The following is a 24,448-nucleotide window of genomic DNA, read 5'->3' as shown; positions in this document are numbered from 1 at the left end:
AGTAACATTTACATTTTAGCTTAATGTCACTTCCTTAGAACAGCCTTCCCAAATTACTTGCTATTCATCACATTTTAATTATTTGCCTAGCATTTATTATTTTCTGGGTTTTTTTTCATTTTCTTAGTTTTTCTTATTTCCTTATTGTATATCTACCCAAGTAAACTAACGTTTTCCCCACTGTTTCTTAGTACTTGGAATAGGGCCTGGACTTAATGAGTGCTCAGTAATTGTTGAATAAATAAATGAATGATCCACTACAAAGAACCAGTCTTCAAATAAGAACTAAAGGTTCTACAAATAACTTACTTCTTTGGGTCTCAATTTTCTCATCTGCAAAGTGTGTATTAACATACCTACTTGTTACAAGATATAATAGACTAGACTTGTTTTTTGAAAGGCAGTATGTCATAATTCATGAAAGAAATATATCCACCTTGCTTTGTTTACTGGAACTTTAAGCCAAAATAAAATCAGAGTCGACTGAATGAGTCTCTCCTCTTTTTCTCATTTCCTTTTTCCTCCCTTCTTTTCTTCCCTTCCTTTTATGTATCTGTGAAATCTCTTCAGGTTTTGATCTTATAACAAACATTAGGAACACAGACCCAGTAAGATGAGTGGAAGAGGTAAAAGCTGATGGGACATGGTGGAATAAAATAAAAAGAATAGTAAATGAATAGGAGTTTAGCAAGAAACTAAGGTTTTCATCTTGAATCTCCTTGCCAGCTACAAAAATTAAAGCAAGTCAGTTAGCCTTGTAGAGAGAGCATCAGTTTTCAAATCTGTAAACTAGAGTTAACATTTCTTACCTATTTCACGGGATTGACATAAATGATAATATGTGAAAGTACATTATAAACTATAAATCATTAACCAAATATAAGGCAGTCATTATGATCAGATCTGAAATTTAGGTTCCTTCTGCAAAACTGTTGGAGAATGCTAGTGCATTGGAGATGCATTGGAGAATGCATCTTATGTATAATTCCTAAAAGGCAATTCCAGAAATTCAGATTTAAAAATATATGAAAATACTTAGTATCCCTCCCGCCCAAAAAAATGGGTTTAAGATTTAAGCCACTGTTAAAACGAATACTTTTTTTCCCCATTCACAATTTTATTTACAAACCAGATATGTATATAAGTCAACTCTTTTTGACATGTAGAACAAGTCACATGAAATAGTTCATGCACATAAACCATTTGTTATTATTAATTTTCTTTGTCCTTTTTTATGAGTGTCACATGAAATGACTAGTTTGGGATCAGAATTATAGAAAAATAACATACTTTTGTAGCTACACTTTAAAAAAATTATCACTCTAAATTGTGAATTTGGAATTTTGCTACTTTATGAAATCTTATCTATAGCTCAATTGGATTACATAAACATTTTGTAATTAATTAAAGCCCCCCAGTATTTTTGAATAAATTACTGTGAAGCCAAGTTCATTCCTTATTATATTTATAAAGGTGACTTTTAACTCAAAATAATATCGCATTCTCTTAAATTGAGTATAATTAATATAGTTCCAGAGGTACAACATAGTGACTCGATATTTCTATACATTACAAAATGATCACCACTAAAACAAATATTCAATAGAGTGATTTTTTTTTTTCTATTTTACCGCAAAAGGAAATTTCATTCCTCTCACTGTTTTCTATTCTTTTCTAATCACAGCCCAAAGAGCCGATTGATCCAATTAAAGAAAGAGAAGCTGGAATACACTCCAGGAGAGCATGAATATGGATTATTCCCAGCCCCCATTCATGTCGGTGAGTACCCCATATACACAATATATTACTGAGAATAAATGGTATTTCTTGAGTTTGGGTGAAATGTCTTTGTGTTCTTATTATTTCTACATCTCCAGTGAGGTCAGGTCTTTACCATTTAATTATAGTTATTCTGAAGAATTTTGCAAACCCTTTTGCCGTCTGGGGGTCAAAATGACGTAAATCTTATCCACTGGAGTTTCAATAAACAACACTATATCTGTAACATTTCATTCTCTAAGTAAGTCATCTAGGAAAACCCAACTATTCATGACTTCAGTTTCAAGTGTTTTCTGTTTTCAAAGGGAGATGATTTGTGGATATGTAATAATCAAAGGAAAAGGACCCACTGCTTTTTCTGATTGTTTATATGCTTGAAAATTGATCAAGATTTATCTCTCTATTTATTTTTGGAGAAAATTCAAGTCTTTGTTTAGCATTTCAATAATAATATCTTCCAGGATCATACTATTGAGCTTATCAGGTAAGTAAAGTGTACCTAGAAGACAACCTGGATTTCCTGGATTGGCCTCATCCAATCCATCTCCAAGTTCTGTTATTTTCATCCTTGAAATATATCCTACTTCTCTTCAAATTCCATTGCCATTATTCAAGTCCATGCCACTATTATCTTTTGCTCAGGCCATTGCAATAGCCTTCTAACAGATCTGTCCACTTCCATTCTTGCTCCCTTCCAATCTGCTCTCCACACAGTAAAAAGGGAAATGACTTAAACTAAATCGTACTTAAAACCTTTCAGTGGCTCACCATTAAACTATAAACTCCTTACCCCAAATCTTGGGAATGATCTGGTTCCTGACTACCTCATTTTTCTGCCTCTGTTTCCCATATTTCCCTTAATCACTGTATTGTGTGCCATGCTGGCCTTCTTTCAGATTCTAGACCATACCAAACTCTTTCCAACCAAAAAATCATTATGCTTATTACTATCATTGCCTGCAAAGCTCTTCTTCAAACTTCCCATGGTGGATTTCTTCTCATCCTTTGAGGATGAGCTAAGTGTCAGTACCAGCTTAAATATTATTTTCTTTAAAACTTTTTTCCTGATTATCCTACCAAAGAGGGTTCCTCCCTCTATATCAAGTCTGTATCACAGCACCCTGTTTACTTCTTTCTATAATCTATAATTACTGTACTTGTTTACTCATTTAGTAATGTCTCCTCCACCAGATTATAATAAGCTCTAGGAGCACAGGATCATTTGTCTTTCTTATTCTCCTTTGATTTCCCCGTGCTTCGTACATAATAGAAGTTTAACAAATACTGGTTATACAATGAAAGAAAAGGAAAAATTAGAATACATAATTGAATATAGGATGAGATTTTTTTTTTTCCAGGAACAACTTACTTATGTAGTGATGCTGATCCGGTGCTTCTAGTGTTCTCTTCAACTATGACTCTCTTGACTCTCTTGACTATGGGGCTTTTCTGTGTGTTATGATTATCTAGTTCCTTTTTTCTCCCCAGAGGGCCCAGCACCAGCAATGTATTTAAAGCAACAGGGGTAGACAAGTTCTGCAATAAAGATTTGTTTGCTTTAATTATTCTGTATTGGGTGGCTAGAGAATAGTTTAAGTACAACATAGCATTACAAGGTTATTCTCAGTTAGATAACTGTACTTTTGCTTACTTAAGAAAGGTAAAAGTAAGTTCCGTATTCTCTGGGCTTAGTGCCAAAGTTCTTTTGAAAGAGCCTTTTGTTTTTAGTAGTGAGGTCATAGCAGTAGAAGAAGATTCTCAGCAGATTTAGCTATTTCCTAGAACATGCTAATGATAAATAGGCTTTGAAAATAAGAGGTAATTTTAAAAGTTCTGTGTAAAGGAAAACATGACCATTTTGGTCTCACTGGTTTTGCTCTGGATGGGAAATTGGCTAATTCATAACTCAAATTTTGGAAAGAAGCGCTGACTATTCAAGGGGGTGATAGAGTCAGTTAATTCCAAGGGAGGTGAGATGAATAATGGATAGGCCAATATTTCTGTCACATATCTGGCATGAATAGTGGTTAAGAGGTCCAGAATGGAAATCCCTTAATTTAAATAAAGATTTTCTCTCTCTAAATCCCCACTTTAGTCTCTTACTAAGACTAATCTGTACTCAGTGGTCTGCAAATTAAGTAAATAATGGAAAAACCTATCCAAGTAGTGGGCCTTTTTTCCTGTGAAACGAGACATAACATCAGCTGTTACAGGATAAAAATTTTTTTTCTGGACAGTGCTGTTTTGTTGTTCAGATAATAATTTATGATTAGGATAGGGAGGGAGACCAGTCAGCTGTTTCAAACAGGTCACTTCCAGTATCATGTAAACAAAGAGCATGACTTTGAGTCAGCCAGACCTAGGTTCATCTCTGTCTTTGTGATACTAGTTATGTGAATAAAACAGTTATACAGATAAAATAATAATGCATCTTATCATCAATGGAGTCATTCAATAAATGGAAGGTAACATTTATTTTTTAATTTTTAATGAAATCAGGTTTCTTTATCTCTTTAGAGAAATGCACTTCAAAAAAATTTACTTTTTATGATAAATACTCATTTATCAAACTGTATATTATACCTTTACATTTTTAGTCAATTGATTTTTTACAACAGTGCCACAACAGTTCAATGAGGAAAGCATGGTCTTTTCAACAGACGGTTACTGTGATAGCTGGATATGTACATACAAAAGGATAAAGTAACTCAAAATGGATCATCAACCTAAATATAAAAGCTAAAATTATAAAACTCTTAGAAGAAAGCATAAGAGTAAATCTTTGTGACCTTGGATTAGGTAATAATTTCTTAGATGTCTGACACCAAAATCATGTACAACAACAAAAAAGAGACAAATTGAACTTCATCAATATTTAAAACTTCTGTGCTTCAAAGAACACCATCAAGAAGCTGAAACAACCCACAGAAAGGGAGAAGCATTTTCAAATCATATATCAAATAAGAGACTTGTATCCAGAAACCCATATATATACAGAACTGTTAGAATTCAATAATAAAAAGATAAACAACAGGGCTTCCCTGGTGGTGCAGTGGTTGGGAGTCCGCCTGCCAATGCAGGGGACACGGGTTCATGCCCGGGTCTGGGAGGATCCCACATGCCGCGGAGCGGCTAGGTCCTTGAGCCATGGGTGAGAGGCCTGCGTACCACAAAAAAAAAAAAAAAAAAAGACAAACAACAGAATCTTTTCAATGAGTAAATGATTTGAATTAATCTTTCTCCAAAAAAAGATATAGAAATGGTCAATAAGCACATGAAGGGCTTCCCTGGTGGTGCAGTGGTTAAGAATCTGCCTGCCAATGCAGGGAACACTGGTTCGAGCCCTGGTCCAGGAAGATCCCGCATGCCGCGGAGCAACTAAGCCCATGCGCCACAACTACTGAGCCTGCACTCTAGAGCCCGCGAGCCACAACTACTGAGCCCACGTGCCACAACTACTGAAGCCCGTGTGCCTAGAGCCTGTGCTCTGCAACAAGAGAAGCCCTACAATGAGAAGCCCACGCACCACAATAAAGAGTAGCCCCTGCTCACCACAACTAGAGAAAGCCCGCGTTCAGCAACGAAGACCCAACACAGCCAAAAATAAATAAATTAAATAAATAAATAAGCACATGAAAAGATGCTCAACATCATTAGTCATTAGGGAAATGGAAATCAAAACCATAATGAGATTATCACTTCACACCCACTGGGATGGCTTTAATTAAAGGATTAATGACAGTGTGAGGAAACTGGAACCCTCATACATTGCTGGTAAGAATGTGAAGTGGTGTAAACCTCTTTGGGAAACATTTTAGTAGTTCCTCAACAAGTTAATCACAGATTTAATATAAGACCTAGCAATACTGCTGCTTAGATACATACCCAAAAGAATTGAAAACATACATCCAAAGGACTTCCCTAGTGGTCCAGTGGTTAGGACTCTGCGCTTCCACTTGGGGCAGGGGGAGGGTGTGTATGATCCCTGGTCAGGGAACTGGAATCCCACATGCTGTGCGTAAACAAAATGTGATATATCTGCACAATGGAATGTTATTGGGCAATAACAAGAAATTAAGTACTGAGACATGCGACAACATGGGTGAACCGTGAAAACATTATGCTTTGTGAAAGAAGACAGTCACAAAACACCACGTGTTTTATGATTCCATTTATATGAAATGTCCAGAATAGGCAAATACATAGAAACACAGAGTAGATGAATGGTTTCCAGGGACTGGAGGTAGGGGAGAATGTGGAGTGACTGCTAATGGGTACAAGGTTTCTTTGGGGGATGACGAAAATGTTCCCAAATAATGTTGATTATGTTAGTCAGAGGTCTCTAAGGAAACAACCAATAAGATATATAGGGAGAAAGGTTTATTTTAAGGACTTGGCTTATGCAGTTGTGGAGGCTAACAAGTCCAAAATCTGCAGGGTAGGCTGGCAGCATGGAGACCCAGGAAAAAGTTGATCTTGCAGCTCAAGGAGTCTGAAGGCAGTCTACTGACAGAATTCACTCTGTGGAGGTCAGTCTTTATTCTTTTGAGGCCTTCAGCTGATTGGATGAATTCTACCCACATTATGGAGAGTAATCTGCTTTCCTTGGAATCTTTTGATTTGCATGTTAATCTCATCTAAAAAATACTTTGACAAACACATCTAGAATCATGTTTAACCAAATATCTGGGTACTGTGACCCAGCCAAGTTGACACATAAAATTAACCATCCTGTAGTGATGGCTACACACTCCATATACTAAAACACACTGAATAGTACATTTTAAAAAGTTGAATTTTATGGTATGTGAATTTTGCCCCAATAAAGCTGTAATTTTGAAAATATATATTATTTATATTGGTTTGGTCAGGCATATATTTATAAAAATTACAGTGATTATACAATGCAAAAGAAAAATTTTAATGCTTTGAGCTTTACGTTCACAGCTACTTTTAATGTTAATTTAAACACTTTTTTTTAGAGTAGGAGGATGATTGTTCAATAAAAGAATTTCAAGCATAAAAAACATATAATATTAAGATAAAATTCCCCAGCATAAGTGAAATAGAAATAATGTTCAAGGATTAAAAAGAAATGATTTAATTTTCTAAATGTTAAAGAAGGGAGTATTCCTTTTTTAATGAATAGTGATAAGTATTAAATCCCTATGGTATGCAGGTTCATCATTTTTAAATGCTATAACCAAATATTACATCATTTGCAACTGTTTAAACTTTACATTTAAAAATGCATGAGGAGATTCATAGTTTTTCAAAAATCTTCTGGGGAGTATGAGAGCAAAAAAAGTGAAGACATAGGCTTTCACATTTGGCTTCTGGCATTAGTTAGGGCTTGAGTCAAATTCACCTCCAACAATTACTAGCTGTGTGACCCTGGGCAACTTGACACATCTCAAGGCCTCAAATTCTTTAGTGTAAAATAGAAATTAGTATGAATATTAAATAAAATAATGCATGTAAAATACTTAGCATAGTACCTAACGCCAGTAATCATTCAATAACTGGTAATTACTGAATTGAAGCTGTTTTTTCAGTAGACTATCAGTCAGCAAGAATCCATTACTTAGTACCTAGGCCCTCCTCCTTTTTACTTTGACAGTTGTTGTGAAATATATCGTGATACCCTTTTCTGCTGACCTCAGAAAAGAATTCAGAATCCTTCTCAACATAGCTTTTGTCATTTGCCCCTACAAGTCATTCAGACTTAGGCCAAATCTTGATTGCTTTTCCTGATACAGTGGAAAGAACATAGGCCTTATGTGCAGGAAAGAATTAAAATAGCAGACCTAAGACTTATATTCTTAGAAAGTCCTGCTTACAAGGTAGACCATTAGCTGGCATCTGGAAACTTGAATAATAAACAGTTCCCTCTATTATAAAACTTTCCCTAAATGGTAAGAGAGTCTTACTGTGCCTACCATGTATAAACTGTATGGTTTCTGCTGAGCACTTGGTTTCATTCTAAGAGAATGGAATTTTGGTACATCCTAGGCAAAGGGTACCTAAATGACCAGCCAACAATTAAAACCTTGGGTGCTGAGTTTCTAATGAGCTCTCTTCATAGCCAACATTTTACACGTATTGTCACAGTACATTGCCAAAGATTGCATCTTGCATGACTCTACTGGGAGAGAACTTTTATAAACTTGTGCCTGGTTTCCTCCAGATTTTGCCCAATGTATTTTTTCTCTTTATGGATTTTGCTTTGTGTCTTTTTGCTATACTAAAGTATAGCCATGAGTCTGACTGTATGCTGAGTCCTGTGAGTCACCAGACCTGAAGGTGGTCTTGGGGACCCTCGACACACCTTGGACTCAAACACAAGAGACTCCTCTTTTTATTTCACACTCTTGTAGCTAGGTGATCTTGAACAAGTTAATTATCTACTCTACATCTCAGCATCTTCACCTATATATTGAGACTGTTTCCAACCTGAGTTGTGAGGATTAAATGATATTTATTTTGAAATAATTAACACAGAGTGGATACCCCCTCTCCTTGGTTTACTGTGACCAAGTAAAGTTGTCCCTCTGTATCCGTGGGGTATTGGTTCCAGGAGCCTCCTCAGATATTAAAATCCAAGGATGTTCAAGTCCCTTATATAAAATGGTATAGTATTTGCATATAACCTACACACATCCTCCTGTAGACATTTAATCATCTCTAGATTACTTATAATGCTGTGTATATAGTTACCAGCACTGGGCAAATTCAAGTTTTGCTTTTGGGAATTTTCTGGAATTTTTTTAAAATTTATTTTTGATCCAAGTTTGGTTGAATCCACAGATGCTTAGAACCCCACAGATATGGAGGACTGACCGTACTCAATGTCAGTGAGAAGAGTAAAGCCATCCCACTATTTCTAGAAAACTGGTAGATAATAATGAACAGAAATCAGTAAAATATTAAACAGACAATAAGGGAACAAAGGTTTGAAAACAGCAACAAAATTAATAACCTCTCACTGCACTGATCAAGACAAAGGAAGAGGTAACACAGTTTACTGGTATCCATAATAATGGTCCTACAGTCATTAAGAGGCTAATAATATAAATAACTTTACTCCGGTACATTTAACAATATATGAAATGGGCAAATTCCTTATAAAATACAATTTATAAATGAAATTAAACATCTGAATATCCTATAATTGTTTAAACAAATTGAGTTCCTTACTAAATCTTTCACATGAAAAATTCCAGAACTGGGGCTTCCCTGGTGGTGCAGTGGTTAAGAATCTGCCTGCCAATGTAGGGTACATGGGTTCAAGCCCTGGTCCAGGAAGATCTCACATGCCGCGGAGCAGCTAAGCCTGCACACCACAACTACTGAGCCTGCGCTCTAGAGCCCACAAACCACAACTCCTGAGCCTGCGTGCCACAACTACTGAAGCCTGTGTGCCTAAAGCCTGTGCTGTGCAACAGGAGAAGCCACTGCAATGAGAAGCCTGCGTACTGCAAGGAAGAGTAGCCCCCACTCTCCAAACTAGAGAAAGCCCAAGCAAAGCAACAAACACCCAATGCAGCCAAAAAAAAAAAAAAAATTCCAGAACTAAACGGTTTTCCCTTGTGAATTCTTATATATATTTGAGAAACAAATAACACCAGTCTTAACACAAACACTTTGTGAAAGTAGTGGAGAAACAATTCCCAACTCATTTCATAAGCTTAGTGTAACCCTGATAGAAAACCTGACAAAGACTTTAGTTGAAAAAAACAACTACAGAACAAAATTGATTATAAACTCTTAGAACTAGAAAGGAATTTCCTTAGTGTTATATTGAATAAAAAGCAGATCATACTTAATGATAGGATATTGAATGCTTCCTTCTAAAATTGGAAAGAAGGTAAAAATGTTCACTCTATTTACTTCTTTTCAGCATTATTCTGGATGTTCTACCAGTGCAGTAAGGCAAGAAGATGAATAAAAGTCATAAAGATGAGGAAGGAAAAAGTAAAACTTTCTGTTTGCAAATAACATGATTGTGTATGTAGAAAATCCAAAGAGATTCACTAAAAAGTTACTACAACTAGTAGCAAGGCTATTGGGGAAAAAATATCAGTATATAAAAATCAATCGTAGGGCTTCCCTGGTGGCGCAGTGGTTGAGAGTCCACCTGCCAATGCAGGGGACACGGGTTCGTGCCCCAGTCCAGGAAGATCCCACATGCTGCAGGGCAGCTGCGCCCGTGAGCCATGGCTGCTGAACCTGCGCGTCCGGAGCCTGTGCTCCGCGATGGGAGAGCCCACAACAGTGAGAGGCTTGTGTACCACCAAAAATAAAAAGTATTAAAAAACTAAACATACTCCTACCATACAATCCAACAATTGAACTCCTTGGTATTTACCCAAAGAAGTTGAAAACTTAAGTCTGCAGTAACCTGCACACAGATGTTTAAAGTAGCTTTATTCATAATTGCCAAAACTTGAAAGCAACCAAGACGTCTTTCAGTAAGTGAATGGATAAACTGTGGTACATCCAGCCAGTGGAATATTATTCAGCACTGAAAAGAAATAGCTATCAAGCCATGGAAAGACATTGAAGAATTTTAAATTCATAGTACTGAATGAAAGAAGCCAATCTGAAAAGGCTACATACTGTGTGATTCCCACTAAATGACATTCTAGAAGGCAAAACTGTGGAGGCATTAATAAGATCAGTGATTGCCAGTGATTTGAGGGGAAGGAAGGATGAATCTACAGAGCGCAGAGGATTTATAGGGCAATGAAACTATTCATTATGATACCTTAATGGTGAATACATATCATTATACATTTGTCCAAAGCCATAGAATATGCAATGCTAAGATACTAATGTAAACTATGGACTTTGAGTGATAATGATATGTCAGTATATGTTCTTCAGTTGTTAACAAATGTACAGCTCTGGTGGAAGATGTTGATAATGGGGTAGGCTATGCATGTTTAGGGGCAGGAGGTGTATATAAAATCCCCAAATCTCATAACATAATACAAAAATGTCTAGGTTTGAATTGAAAATCGTGTCATACCAAGAACCTGGGAGATCTCAAACTGAATTTTAAAAGGCATCAATGTATGCCAACACCAAGATATTAGAATTAGCTGACAAAGATTTTACAGCAGTTATGATTTTTTAAAAACACTTCAACAAGCAGTTATAAACATGCTTAAAACAAAAAAAGATAGAAAGCCTTGGCAAGGAAATGAAAAATAGGGAAAAGCAAACATAATTTTTAGAATTGAAAGATGCAGTAGCTGAAATTAAAAGCTCAGGGATAGACTCAATAGCAGAATGAAAGATATACAGGAAAGAATCAGTGAACTAGGTGATGGAGTGTTACGAGTATTACCCAATCTGAACAAAAGAGAAAATAGACATTAAAAAAAAAAAAAAACAGAGGCTATGGGACCATAACAAAAGAGCTAATATTTATGTTCTTGGTGTCCTGGAAGGAGAAAAGAAAGAAGGTAGAGATTAAAAAAAGTACTTGAGTAAATAATGGCTTGAAAACTTACCAAATTTGGCAGAAGACATAAACCTTCTGATACAAGAAGATGAGCAAACCCGGAACAGGGTATAGTCAAAGAAATCCATGCTGAGACACATGATCAAACTTCAGCATACTAAAGACAAAACAATTTTAAAACAATGAGAGAGAAATGACTCCATATCCATAGGGGTAAAACAAATCAAATGACAGTGGATTTCACGTCTGAGAATTCATGTAAGTGGCACATTTTTCAAGTACTGAATGAAGAACTGTCAAACCAGAATCCTATACCCAATGAAAATACCCTTCTTTCAGGAATTGAGAGGAGCAAAGGATTCTTAGGTTTATTGCCAGCAAATCTATCCTATGGGTAAAGGAAGTTCTCTAAACAGAAAGAAATAAAAGAAGGAACCTTGGAACATCAGGAATGCAGAAAGAATACAGTAAGCAAAAATATGGGCATTTACAATAGGCTTTCCTTCTCCTTTTGAGTCTTCTAAGTAATTGTTTAATGGATGAAGCAAAAAATTTTAACACAGTTGTACTTTTTTTAACAGCTTATTGAGGCACAATTCACCCATTTTAAAGCACACAGTGGTTTTGGTATATTACATTATTAATTTTAACTTGAGGTAAAATATGCATAACTTAAATTTTGCATTTTGACCATTTTTAAGTATAAGGTTCAGTGTCACTAAGTACATTCATGCTGTTGTGCAACCATCACCCCTGTGCATTTCTAGAACTTTTTCATCATCCCAAACTGAAACTCTGTACCCATTAAATAACAATTTCCTATTCTCCCCTTCCCACAGCCTCTGAAAACCACTGTTCTTTCTAGCTCTATGATTTGAATATTTTAGGTACCTCATATAGGCGAGATCTTAAAATATTTGTCCTTTTGTGTCTTCCTGATTTCACTTAACATAATGTTTTTATGTTAACATAAGGTTCTTCCATTTTGCAGCATATATGAGAATTTCATTTCTTTTTAATGGTGGATAGTATTCCTTTGTGTGTATGTATGCATACGCACACATTTTGTTTATCCATTCATCTGTCAATGGACAATTTCTAATGTTTTCACTTCTCTGCAATTGTGAATAATACTGCTCTAAACATTGGCTTACAGAATTCTCTGTTGAGGACCCCCACTTTCACTTCTTTTATGTGTGTACCCAGAAGTGTAATTGCTTTATCATATGGTACATCTACAGACTATACCATTTTGCGTCCCCACCAGCAAATCTTAAGAGTTCAGTTTCTCCACATCCTTGGTAATACTTGTCATTTTCTGTTTTTTTCCATAATAGCCATCCTAACAGGTGTGAAGCAGAATCTTGTTGTGGTTTTGATTTTCATTTTCCTAATGATTAGTGATGTTGAGCATCTCTTTATGTACTTACTGGCCATTTGTATATCTTCTTTACTGAAATGTCTACTCAAGTCCTTGTCTTTTTTTTTTTTTAACAGTAGGTCCTTTTTGGTTATCTATTTTAAATATAGCAGTGTGTACATGTCAATCCCAAATTCCCAATCTATCCCTCCCCTCCATGCTTCTCCCCTGGTAACCGTAAGTTTACTCTCTGAGTTTTTGAGTCTGTTTCTGTTTTGTAAGTAAGTTCATTTGTATTGGTTTTTTTTTTTTTTTTTTAGATTCTGCATGTAAGCGATATCATATGATATTTCTCTTTCTCTGTCTGACTCACTTCACTTAGTATGATAATCTCCAGGTCCATCCATGTTGCTGCAAGTGGCATTATTCTTTTTAATGACTAATATTCCATTATACATATGTACCACATCTTCTTTATCCATTCATCTGTCGATGGACATTTAGGTTGCTTTCATGTGTCAGCTACTGTAAACAGTGCTGCAGTGAACATTGGGGTGCGTGTATCCTTTCAAACCATGTTTTTTTTCACCAGATATATGCCCAGGAGTGGGACTGCTGGATCATATGGTAGCTCTATTTTTAGTTTTCTTAAGGAACCTCCACACTGTTCATAGTGGCTGTACCAATTTACATTCCCACCAACAGTGTGGGAGGGTTCCCTTTTCTCCACGCCCTCTCCAGCATTTATTGTTTGTAGATTTTTTGATGATGGCCATTCTGACCATGTGAGGTGATATCTCATTGTAGTCTTGATTTGCATTTCTCTCATAATTAGCAGTGTTGAGTCCTGTCTTCTGAGAAGCAATTTTGACTTTTTAAAAAATTATATTTATTTTATTGTTGTTAGAAATAGTACATACTCATAAATATTCCTTTTAATGTAGAAAGATGTGAATTAAAAGGTAAAGTTCCCCTTCCCGGAAATATAATAGTTTAGCATACACCCTTTCAAACTTTTTCCTATATACATATAGCAGGTTTTTCCAACACTTTATTATGAAATTTTTCAGCATACAGAAGTTTGGAAAAACTAAACACAAAATATCCCATCACCTAGATTTTTTCATTAATATTTGACTGATTTATCATATATTTATCCATCTTTTATTCCATCCTATTTTTGGACATGCTGCTGCTAAGTAAATTGCAGGCATTGATATACTTCCCCCATAAATATTTCATCATATCAGAATCAAGATCTCAGTATTTGCTTATAGGGTTTTTCTTTTGAGGTGAATTTTCCATCAGTAAAACGCACAGGGCTTCTCTGATGGTGCAGCGGTTAAGAATCCACCTGCCAGTGCAGTGGACACGGGTTTGAGCCCTGGTCCAGGAAGATCCCACATGCCACGAAGCAACTAAACGTATGCGCTACAACTACTGAGCCTGTGCTCTAGAGCCTGCGAGCCACAACTACTGAGCCCACGCACCACAACTACAGAAGCCCATGCGCCTAGAGCCCGTGCTCCACAACAAGAGAAGCCACCGCAATGAGAAGCCCACGCACTGCAACAAAGAGTAGCCCCCACTCACCACAACTAGAGAAAGCCTGGGCACAGCAGTGAAGACCCAGTGCAGCATGCATGCATCAATCAATCAATCAATCAGTCTTCTCAGAGTAACATCAATAGCTAGTTAGGTTATGTAATTTTAAAAATAAAATAAAATAGGGCTTCCCTGGTGGCTCAGTCGTTAAGAATCCTCCTGCCCTCTCCAAGACCAGCATCATGGCAAAATGAGGAAACAACTAACAAGTGAAGAGTTTGCACAATGGAAAACCACCCTGACCATCTCTTGAAGATTTACAGGGATCATAGGTGGAACGTTCCCTTCACTGGCAGCCATCTTTGGCCGTTCTGTTTCTGCATCACATTCATCCCTCAATAAAGTCAGTGACTGGATCTTCTCCCAAAGTTTCCCCTTTTTCATCAGGCATAGGGAAAAAAAATCGAGAGACATTAGTATCTGCAACTGAGGAACTCTTAATCCAATCCAGAAGAAAAGCATCTGTTATGGAAAGAATGAGATATTCAAGGATGTTGGAGACAGTGCTCTGAACACATTCTGCACAGCAATAAAGAAGATTGCCGAGAAAGGAAAAATTCATTCATTTCCAGGAAAAACTTCTTCAATGGTTGAGAAGAATCTTCTTGTATTCGAGATTCCCTACACTGTGCAAAAAGGCAGTATGTATCAACAAATCTTTAAAATCTGTTTGCCCTACAACACAGCAATTCTGGAATTTATCCTAACAAGGTAATGAAAACTGACCCATAGACATTTAGCAACAAAGGTGTTTATCAGAGTGCTGTTTGTAATAGTGAACTCTGCAAACATTGTACCAAAAAGTAAATTATGGGTACATCTATTTCCTGTAACCATTATATATAAGAGAGCATCTGTTAGAATGAAAGGTGCGTTATGATATTTAAATGGAAAAGGTAAATTACAAAATATAGGTGCAACATGATGACTTAAGAGTCTTTTTTTGTCCTCTGTTATTTGCTTGTTTTCTGTAGCAAACGTATAATTCTTCTAGTAAGAAAAGTTTTTTAAAATGATGAGAAATTCTGTTCCTAAGATCTCATAGAAGCATAAAAAGAAGTCTACAATTAAAAATGTATGTGAATAAAAAAGAAAAGAATCCGCCTGCCAATGCAGGGAACACGGGTTCGAGCTCTGGTCCGGGAAGATCCCACATACCGCAGAGCTACTAAGCCCGTGCACCACAACTATTGAACCTGCACTCTAGCACCCGTGAGCCACAACTACTGAAGCCCTCACACCTAGAGCCCGTGCTCCGCAACAAGAGAAACCACCACAGTGAGAAGCCTGTGCACCTCAATGAAGAGTAGCCCCCGCTCGCCGCAACCAGAGAAGGGCCCGCGTGCAGCAACAAAGAACCAACGTAGCCTAAAATATAATTAATTAATTAATTTTAAAAATTATAAATCAATCAATCTTCTCAGAGTAACATCAATAGCTAGTTAGGTTATATAATTTTTAAAAAATAAAATGCACAAATCTTAAATGTACTTTTGCTCAGTTTTTTTAAATTTTCATACATCTCTGTAACCCAGACCCTTCTCAAGAACATTATCATCACCCCGGAAAGTTCCCTCATGCCCTTTCCTAGACAGCCCCCACCATATATAGCTATTTAATGTGTTGTTGTTTTTGTGGGGTTTTTTTGTGGTACGCAGGCCTCTCACTGTTGTGGCCTCTGCTGTTGCGGAGCACAGGCTCTGGACACACAGGCTCAGCAGACATGGCTCACGGGCCCAGCCGCTCCGTGGCATGTGGGATCTTCCCGGACCGGGCCACGAACCCGTGTGCCCTGCATCGGCAGGCAGACTCTCAACCACTGCGCCACCAGGGAAGCCCTAATGGTTTTTTTTTTAAGTATTTTTAAAAATCAGCCCTTGCTATAATACTATTCTGCAACTTGGAGAATATGTTTTCATATGAGTAAGTATATACCTCATTTCGTTTTAATAGCTGCATATTCATTATTTAAATGTACCAAAGTTTACTTCCTTGTTGATAAACCTTTAAGTTGTTTACACTTTTTCATTACAGACTTTGTAGTTATTCATTCAGCTTTGGTTCCCTATCAACAGGTGGACTCCAGTCTTCTACCAGATGTAACCCCAGACAGAAACTTGTTATATTACCCTACCTCCATAAGTTATTTCCCCTTAGATATACCTGTAATCCATGCTGCTGTATCATCAGATTTGTCAAATGAATAAACTCATTGCATGTAACAAATCACATTTTTATGAAAAATAACACAGCCCCCCTTTTTTTTGAGGGCAACTTTATTATGCTTTCATTTTAGTCTGGATGTGGTAATAACTTTCCCCCCAAATTTTTTTAATGAGAAATGTGACTTTATTTTACATTTTTGTGAATCTCCTTAATGTCTGGCTTAAGTATAGGACAGCTGCATCTATTTTTGCCTTCTATCTGTTGTGATGTTATTCTGGTTTAAATACATGAAGAAATCTGACCTCACATAGGTAAAAAGTTGTAAAAGAGAGGAAGATTTTAATAATTTCAGATAATTGTAGATATTCTTTGATACTGCAGCAAAATAAATTAATAAATGTAATAGTTCCTTAGCACTGCAGTGTTGGAGTATGAAATCAATGGAGTATTAAAATCCATTGGTCTCTCTTGCAATTTAAATGGATTTTTTACCCATGTATGATTTTATCACTTCCTGCATTGGTCATTGAAAAATATTAATTCACTGTATTATATTGCTCTTCCATTTTCTGTATGTATCCAAAACAATTCACATTTGTTAATTGCCACTTATTTCATGAGAAAAACAAGTATTAAAAAACTGAAAATCTCATGGTAGTTAATGGACACAAGTTTTCCAAAATTCCAGTGTTCACTCAAACTTAAATTTTGTCATTGGAAACATATTTTCAGTTGGGTTTCTTGAAGTAACAAGTTCACTTGACTTTCAGTTCCTAGGTTAGAATAACCATTGTCTGTCAGTTCATTTAAGTAAAAATGGTGTTCCATGAAAAAAGCAACTAGTTCAGCTCACCATTCAAATATTTGCACAAGTGCATTCCCTTAAGATAACCATCATACCTCAGTGTGCAGCAGAAGTGCTTTTTGCATACTTCCATTGTGTCATGCAGAATAAAGATTTTGGTTTGTGGGTCAAGATTTAATATTTTTACTACTTTATTAAGAGCATTCTTAGATGATGCTGGCATAGTTCATTTCTACTAGTTTCATTCTAGTACAGTTTTGTGCCACTTGCCTTGATTCATACTAAAACTGCAGTTTTACCCACCATTCTTTTACTCCATTAGTACAAATGTCAGCACAACAAAAATGCATATAATATCTTATAGAGTGTTATTAAAATAGCTTTGACCTCCTAGATCCCTTGGGGTAAGCAGAGCACACTTTGAGAACTGCTGGTCTGGAGACCATGATAGGGCAAAAATCCAGATAACAAGGAAAAGTCTAAGTCCTGCAAGAAATGAGTTGAGCATTATAGTCCTTCACTAACAGAAAGATACAGAGTAAAGAAATTGAAAGGACCTCTTTAAGGTAGAAAGGGGCTCTAAAATTGGCTTTTAAAAGTAATAGTGGGCTTCCCTGGTGGCGCAGTGGTTGAGAGTCCTCCTGCCGATGCAGGGGACATGGGTTCATGCCCCAGTCCGGGAGGATCCCACATGCAGCGGAGCGGCTAGGCCCGTGATCCATAGCCGCTGAACCTGCACGTCCGGAGCCTGTGCTCCACAACAGTGAGAGGCCCGCGTACCGCCAAAAAAAAAAAAAAAAGTAGTAGTATTTCAATAGGTAGGAAAATATGTTAACAGATCATAAATTTGCATGTAAATACTCGAGTTATATAAATTCAGGGTTGCCTATTTTAGAAAACTCTTATACTTCTTTTTATAGTCAACCTAAGGTTATGTACATAATGAAGGAGAGTAGATGACAGATGCTCTGGTTAATAATTTTAACGATTGAACAATTCTTAGTATTTAGTTTGCTTCATAATGACCTATTTTTGGTAGTAAATTTGCTATGCTAGTTGTTTTATATAAGCTACTATTAAAACATCTTTAGCTTATACCAAATGGTGCACAGTGGAAAAGAGTAGCTAAACTTAAGAATTAGTGATGGAAAATTCATAAAATTAAAAATTAAATCTTTATTTTTTTAGTCACTGCATATTAAATCTTGTGGCTATTTGACCCATTGTATAAATTAGATATTGAAATTGATAGTATTTTTTTGTTTCAGGAAAATACCTAAGGCAAAAGAGAATTGATTTTCAGCTTCCCTATGACATCCTTTGGCAGTGGAAACATAATCAGGTATGAGCGTATCTTACCATGTTTCATTCATAAGTGGTAAATGGGGGAAAGGGGGGTGCAAGTCCTTTTCTCTGCCTCCTTGTTATGCTCTCATCTTAGGAAGTATAGAGAAGTGTCCCTGTGAAGGTTAGAGACTAAGAAAAATGAATTTGCATCCATATTTAATGTGACCTCTTTGCCTTTACTCATACTTCAAAATAGCATTAAGTTCCTGCTTCCTTAGGAAACCTTCTGTTATTATTCTGGACTTTTATTTTGGTGGCAAAGATTCTGTTCTGTAAGAATCCTGTTTGATGCAGGTCTCAAGGGAATTTAGATGTACTGCCAGCAGTGCTAAGAAATTTCAAGCTTTATTTTTGTTGGCTCCTTCCCATCAGTTTGGAATTTATTTTTCATATGTAAAAGAGAGTCTTCTACCAAAGGAAACAGGGAAAATATTTAACACTCCTGTACTTTTAAAAGATATTTAAATATACTGGGAACTAAAAATGGGAAGGTGCTGGTTTTCTCTCTTGCTTACCTAATTGAAATGTTTCCCCTAGTTATTTTTATATTAAGCTAAAGCCCCCAGAATTCATATTGAGAACAACCATTGAGAAATAGTCATGCAAATGAGGTAAATAGGCTCCTGAGTTTTGCCAGAATTCCACCAAAGTTTGACTTTGAAAAGCCAAAAGCAGTGAACATTCCCGTCTACATTCTCTTCTCTGGTGGCCTCTCTTGAATTCTAAGAGGATCAGTATGTTAGATATTTGTCTCAGAGAGTTCATAACAATGAAGGAGATAGTGTTTTGAATCTATACCGACTGAAAAATGATGGTGGGATTATTCTTATAGATTAGTACACTCTAGCTTAAACCAAGTTGCCTTTTTTGGGGGGGTACTGTCTTCTATGGCAAAACACTGACCGACTGACCTAATACATTTTCTTCCTAATGCATTCTTTATTGCAGTATGAGAGCACCATTATCCTGCCTGCCATCTCCCCTTTGTTCACTAAATTAATTGATTTAATTAAAACGTGAAATGTGTTTCCCTACAACACTCACCCTAAAAAAGCCAAGGGTTCTCATCTTTTTCATTTCATATACCTACGCAGCCCATCTAAACAAGCCCTGTGCAAGTTTTCCATTCTTTTCATAGCGGCAGATACAACCTTAATTTATCCAAATGTAAAGCTTTGATCTGCAGTGTGATTTTCATTTACGTCTGTCTAATAACTTGCTGAAGAAACATCTAACAAAAAATGTATTTTCTTTAAACTACTTAGTATTGCTTCTGTTGAATCTAGTTCTCTCTTAAACCCTGATCTAGTAAGTCACCTTTTATTTCAGGGTAAAAAAGTGATCACACCAAGTTTACCTCAAATTATCCAACCCAGAAAGTCTTGTAAGTGTTTCCATATGAGTAGAGTACGTGGATAATTTCCTCTATTTTTAGTGATTGATACTGTTTTCTGGCATTTGAAGTTGAACGCTATATCAAGATTTTTCTGTTTTTTCTTCTAGCTATACAAGAAACCAGATGTCCCACTATATAAAAAAATCCGTTCAAGTGAGTAACGTGGGAGCTATTTTTTCTGCCTCCATACAATCAGTGTTCTTAGCCTGGTACTTAAAAAATTATCCTATATATTCACAAACTATTCTTTGCTGTCTTCTCTCAAGATGTCTACGTTGATGTCAAACCCCTTTCTGGTTATGAGGCTACCACTTGTAACTGTAAGAAACCGGATGATGACACCAAAAAGGGCTGTGTGGATGACTGCCTCAATAGGTACTGTACTAAACTGATTCTGTAAGCACAGGCTTTACGATCTGTAAGATACTTCATTTAGGGGAATTCCCTGGCGGTCCAGTGGTTAGGACTCCGTGCTTTCACTGCCAAGGGCCCAGGTTCAATCCCTGGTTGGGGAACTAACATCCCACAAGCCATGGGGCGTGGCCAAAAAAAAAAAAGTCACTTCATTTAGAGGGAAAGGTTAAATAGGCTCTTTGATTTCCCCGCAAGAAGTTGCACAAAGATAGTATATAAAACCTAATTGTTGGGCTGTCTCAGTCTGCTTGGGCTTCTATAACAAAATGTCATAGACTTAAACAACAGAAATTTATTTCTCACAGTTCTGGAAGCTGCGAAGTCCAAGGACAAATTGCCAGCAGATTCAGTGTCTGATGAGGACCCACTTCCTAGCTTATAGACAGCTGCCTTCTCCCTGTGTGCTCACATGGCCTTTCCTCAGTGCATGCTCATGGTAGAGAGAAAGAGAGAGAGAGAGATTTCTCTCTCTCTTCCTCTTCTTAGAAGGGCACCAATCCCATTAGGAGGTTCTCACCCTTCTGACCTAATATAAACCTATTTGACTCCCAAAGACCCTACTTCCAAATACTGTCTCCCTGGAGGCTAGAGCTTCAACTATGAATTTTGAGGGGACACATTCAGCCCATAACATGGCTAAATAGAGTAACAGAAAACAATGTGATCTAGAGTCTTATGTCCTCAGGTTTAAATCCTCTTACTAATTAAGTGACCTGAGGAAAGTTATTTAACCCCTCTAATAAAAATAGTACCATCTTTATGGAGAGGTTTGTGAGGATTATATGAAACAATGTTTATAATTCATTAAGCACAGGTTCTAGAAACCTTCCTAGATCTCAGTATATGGTAGCCATAATGAGGGAGTAAAAGTAGGATGATGGCAGTGAAAGAGAAGAAAGAGGCCATGATATATTTGGGCGGGGGGGAAACTAGGTTGATAAACCATTAGCATATAGCAGATATACACATGATGATTGAGTCAGTGATGCTAATGAGAGATGGTTATGCTATTGTCAGAGATAGAAAGGTGGAATCTAACTGGTTTGGTGATAAAAATTATGATTTTGATTTGGGACCACTGAGTTTTAAATGACATTGAGATTTCAAAATGGAAATGTCTAATTGAGACAAAGGAGTAGAGATAGAATTTGTTGGTTTTTAGTAACATAAGCATATTTATAGCAAAAAAGGAATTAATGAACTTCCTATCAATGCTCCTTGTTCTAGATAGCTTTCCTAGAAAAAGACAGCTGCTTTCCCAGTCTCCATCTCTAGTCAACTGTCCTGCGGGCTGAGGGAATCAGCATTTCTGCTTTAGCATGCCAGTTGGGGAATTCTCCCTTATGTACATCACTGTAAATTCACATCTTGTCATTATACATACATACAGTTGTACATAGTAGTAATAGCTTGGTGTTATAGATAGCTGATTTTTTTTACTCACAGATATTTTATATATGCACTTTTATGTATCATTGTGATCCACAAGCTCATCCTTTTTAGGTTAGTATGTCACAGTTTGCCCTTCTGTTGTTCATTATTCAAGTTATTTTTAATGTTTTGCTATTTAAAATGGCACTACTATGAAACTCTTTGTGTAGATTCCTTTCTTTTTTAACCCTTAGAGTGTATTCTCAAAAGAAGAAATACCTGTACAAACTATAAGGACATATATATAATTTTTACTGTATACTATCCAATAGCTGTCATGAAATATTGAGTTAATTTTTGGTATCACCACCAATATATAAATATATTTATTTCCCCATAGTTCCACCGCCTTTAGTTATTAACATCTAACTTTATTTCTAGTGCTTTAGTATTTTAGAGTATTGTATGTCCTTAAAGTTGTTTAAATGTGCATCTCTTTCTGTGCTTGTTTGTATGATATTTTATTGTCTATGAAAGTTACTACAATATAGCTGCCTCATTGCTTATTTTCTCTCTTTCTCACAGTAGTCCAAAGAGGTAGGTGATAGTTTTACATTGTACAGATGAAGAAACCTAGATTTTTGGATGGTAAATTGTTCCACATTACATAAGACAAGTGACAGACAGAATTTGAACCCACATGTGTTTGATTCAAAAGTCATGTTCTTTCCACTGTACCACACTGCTTATTGTATACGTATTGATAGTCTTTTAATCTCTTAAAAATTGAAATTTGAACATTTACCTTTACATAATAACATTGGTTGCCTTACATCATTTAGTATGGGTGTCACATTTATCCTTCCCATTATGTTGTCATTGTTCGCAAAAAAACCAAAACTTACCCCTAAATAAGAAATAAACAAACACTCAGACACAGTACTGTCAACTTTGTGTCATGAGAATATGAGCACTACATCATCATGTGTCTAATGAATGTGATAAATGTATAACTAAGAAAAATTAAAATATGTTATTCGGTGGGTGCTTCCTTGTATATTTAAAAGTAACCCTCATAAAGATTCAGTTAAATGGAGCTATCTAAAATGTAGGGTGGCTTTGTCTTACCTGTCTTTGTATTCAAAGTTCTGTAAATATTTAAGGGGGTGGGGGAGTTAAAGGATTGGCAGGATCCACTTTCACATCCATGCAAGACTCATATGTAGAACTGTACTTACTTGTAAGTAGCCGAGGGAACACTTGATTCAGGACTATATTTTTTAAATTTTTATTTATTTATTTTTGGTTGCATTGGGTCTTCGTTGCTGAGTGCAGATTTTCTCTAGTTGCATGAAGCCCGGCCTACATCGCGGTGCACGTTCTTCTCGTTGCAGTGGCTTCTCTTGTTGCGAAGCACGGGCTCTAGGCACACGGGCTTCAGTAGTTGTGGCACATGGGCTCAGTAGTTGTGGCTCGAGGGCTCTAGAGTGCAGGCTCAGTAATTGTGGTGCATGGGCTTAGTTGCTCCGCGACATGTGGGATCTTCCCAGACCAGGGAATCGAACCCATGTCCCCCGCATCGGCAGGCGGATTCTTAACCACTGTACCACCAGGGAAGTCTCAGGACTATTTTTAAAAGAAATAATGGGGTTTTACAATTACTTTAAACACTTGTTTTCCTTTCTTCCAAACAATTTCTAGGAATCACCAACACTTTATAAATACTATAGATCTTCCTTGGTGGATATTTGTTTCTGTACACCATCCATATCAAACCCATTGCTGCTCCAGAACATTCCTCTTTCCCTGGAACAGAGTCTTGTCATTCATTTCAAGCTATTTTTTAATGCTGTGCCCATTTGCTCATAGCACATACAGAACCCACTCCTTCAGCTCTCCAAAAGGACAGACATGGTGTGTAACAAAACTGAATACTTAGAAGATAAATGTATATTACTGGTGAGACTTATGCCACCAGCAGTGAACATCAGGGCCCCTGTCTAACTCCCTATTAGAGTCTGTCTATGCTACTTTGTTGAGAGCAGTTCACTTCTACTTGCCCACCAATGAGAATCTCTAGGAGCCTTCACCTTTTGCTCTAGAAGAACCCTGTTCCTCAAATTCTTGGTCCTAAAAAGTCGGGATTGAATGATCCTCTCCCCTGCCTCCAAGGGTTACTCCTTCCTACCTAGCATGATTCATAGTAGGAACATTCATTTCATTTGAGTGAAAACACATTTCCATTACACATTTCCATTCGGACCTCCATAGCTAGTGAAGTCAATCACATTAGTACATTTCTCAATGATTGTTTAACCTTAAATCTTACCATGTGAGAGAAAGAGCAATCAGATGATCTATATTTAGAGGGGGGAAAAATTCTCTTAATTTTTCAAGGGCATTATGACTACAGGTAATGACAATTTACATTGCTAAATCAGAGTCTTCCCATCTTAGTTTGCAGCATCCACTTTCAGATTTTGGTAAGTTTATAGTTATGTTTTCCAGACAATGAATAGAAACATGTTTTACTTTTATACAGCTAAAGGGCTTGTCTTGGTCATTTATCAAAACAAACAGAATAGGACTTCCCTGGTGGTGCAGTGGTTAAGAATCACCTGCCAATGCAGAGGACACGGGTTCGAGCCATGGTCCAGGAAGATCCCACATGTTGTGGAGCAACTAGGCCCGTGCGCCACAACTACTGAACCTACGCTCTAGAGCCCAAAGCAACCA

At 36.7% G+C, this 24,448-nt stretch overlaps 1 protein-coding gene across 9 annotated transcripts in view; it reads left to right on the top strand.

Annotated features, from left to right (window-relative positions):
- ASH1L (ASH1 like histone lysine methyltransferase) overlaps positions 1-24,448 on the top strand; it is a 207,335-nt gene that overhangs the window by 144,480 nt on the left and 38,407 nt on the right. For all 9 annotated transcript variants that reach the window (XM_067037683.1, XM_067037687.1, XM_067037648.1 and 6 more), the window contains 4 exons: positions 1,685-1,779; positions 18,453-18,526; positions 20,035-20,080; positions 20,194-20,302. In XM_067037683.1, coding sequence (XP_066893784.1) covers positions 1,685-1,779; positions 18,453-18,526; positions 20,035-20,080; positions 20,194-20,302 — 324 coding nt within the window. The remainder of the gene's footprint in view (positions 1-1,684; positions 1,780-18,452; positions 18,527-20,034; positions 20,081-20,193; positions 20,303-24,448) is intronic.

This window comes from Kogia breviceps, chromosome 1 (genome assembly GCF_026419965.1).
Source record: "Kogia breviceps isolate mKogBre1 chromosome 1, mKogBre1 haplotype 1, whole genome shotgun sequence".
Taxonomy (NCBI): Eukaryota; Metazoa; Chordata; class Mammalia; order Artiodactyla; family Physeteridae; genus Kogia; species Kogia breviceps.
This window is presented reverse-complemented; position numbering and strand designations above follow the sequence as displayed.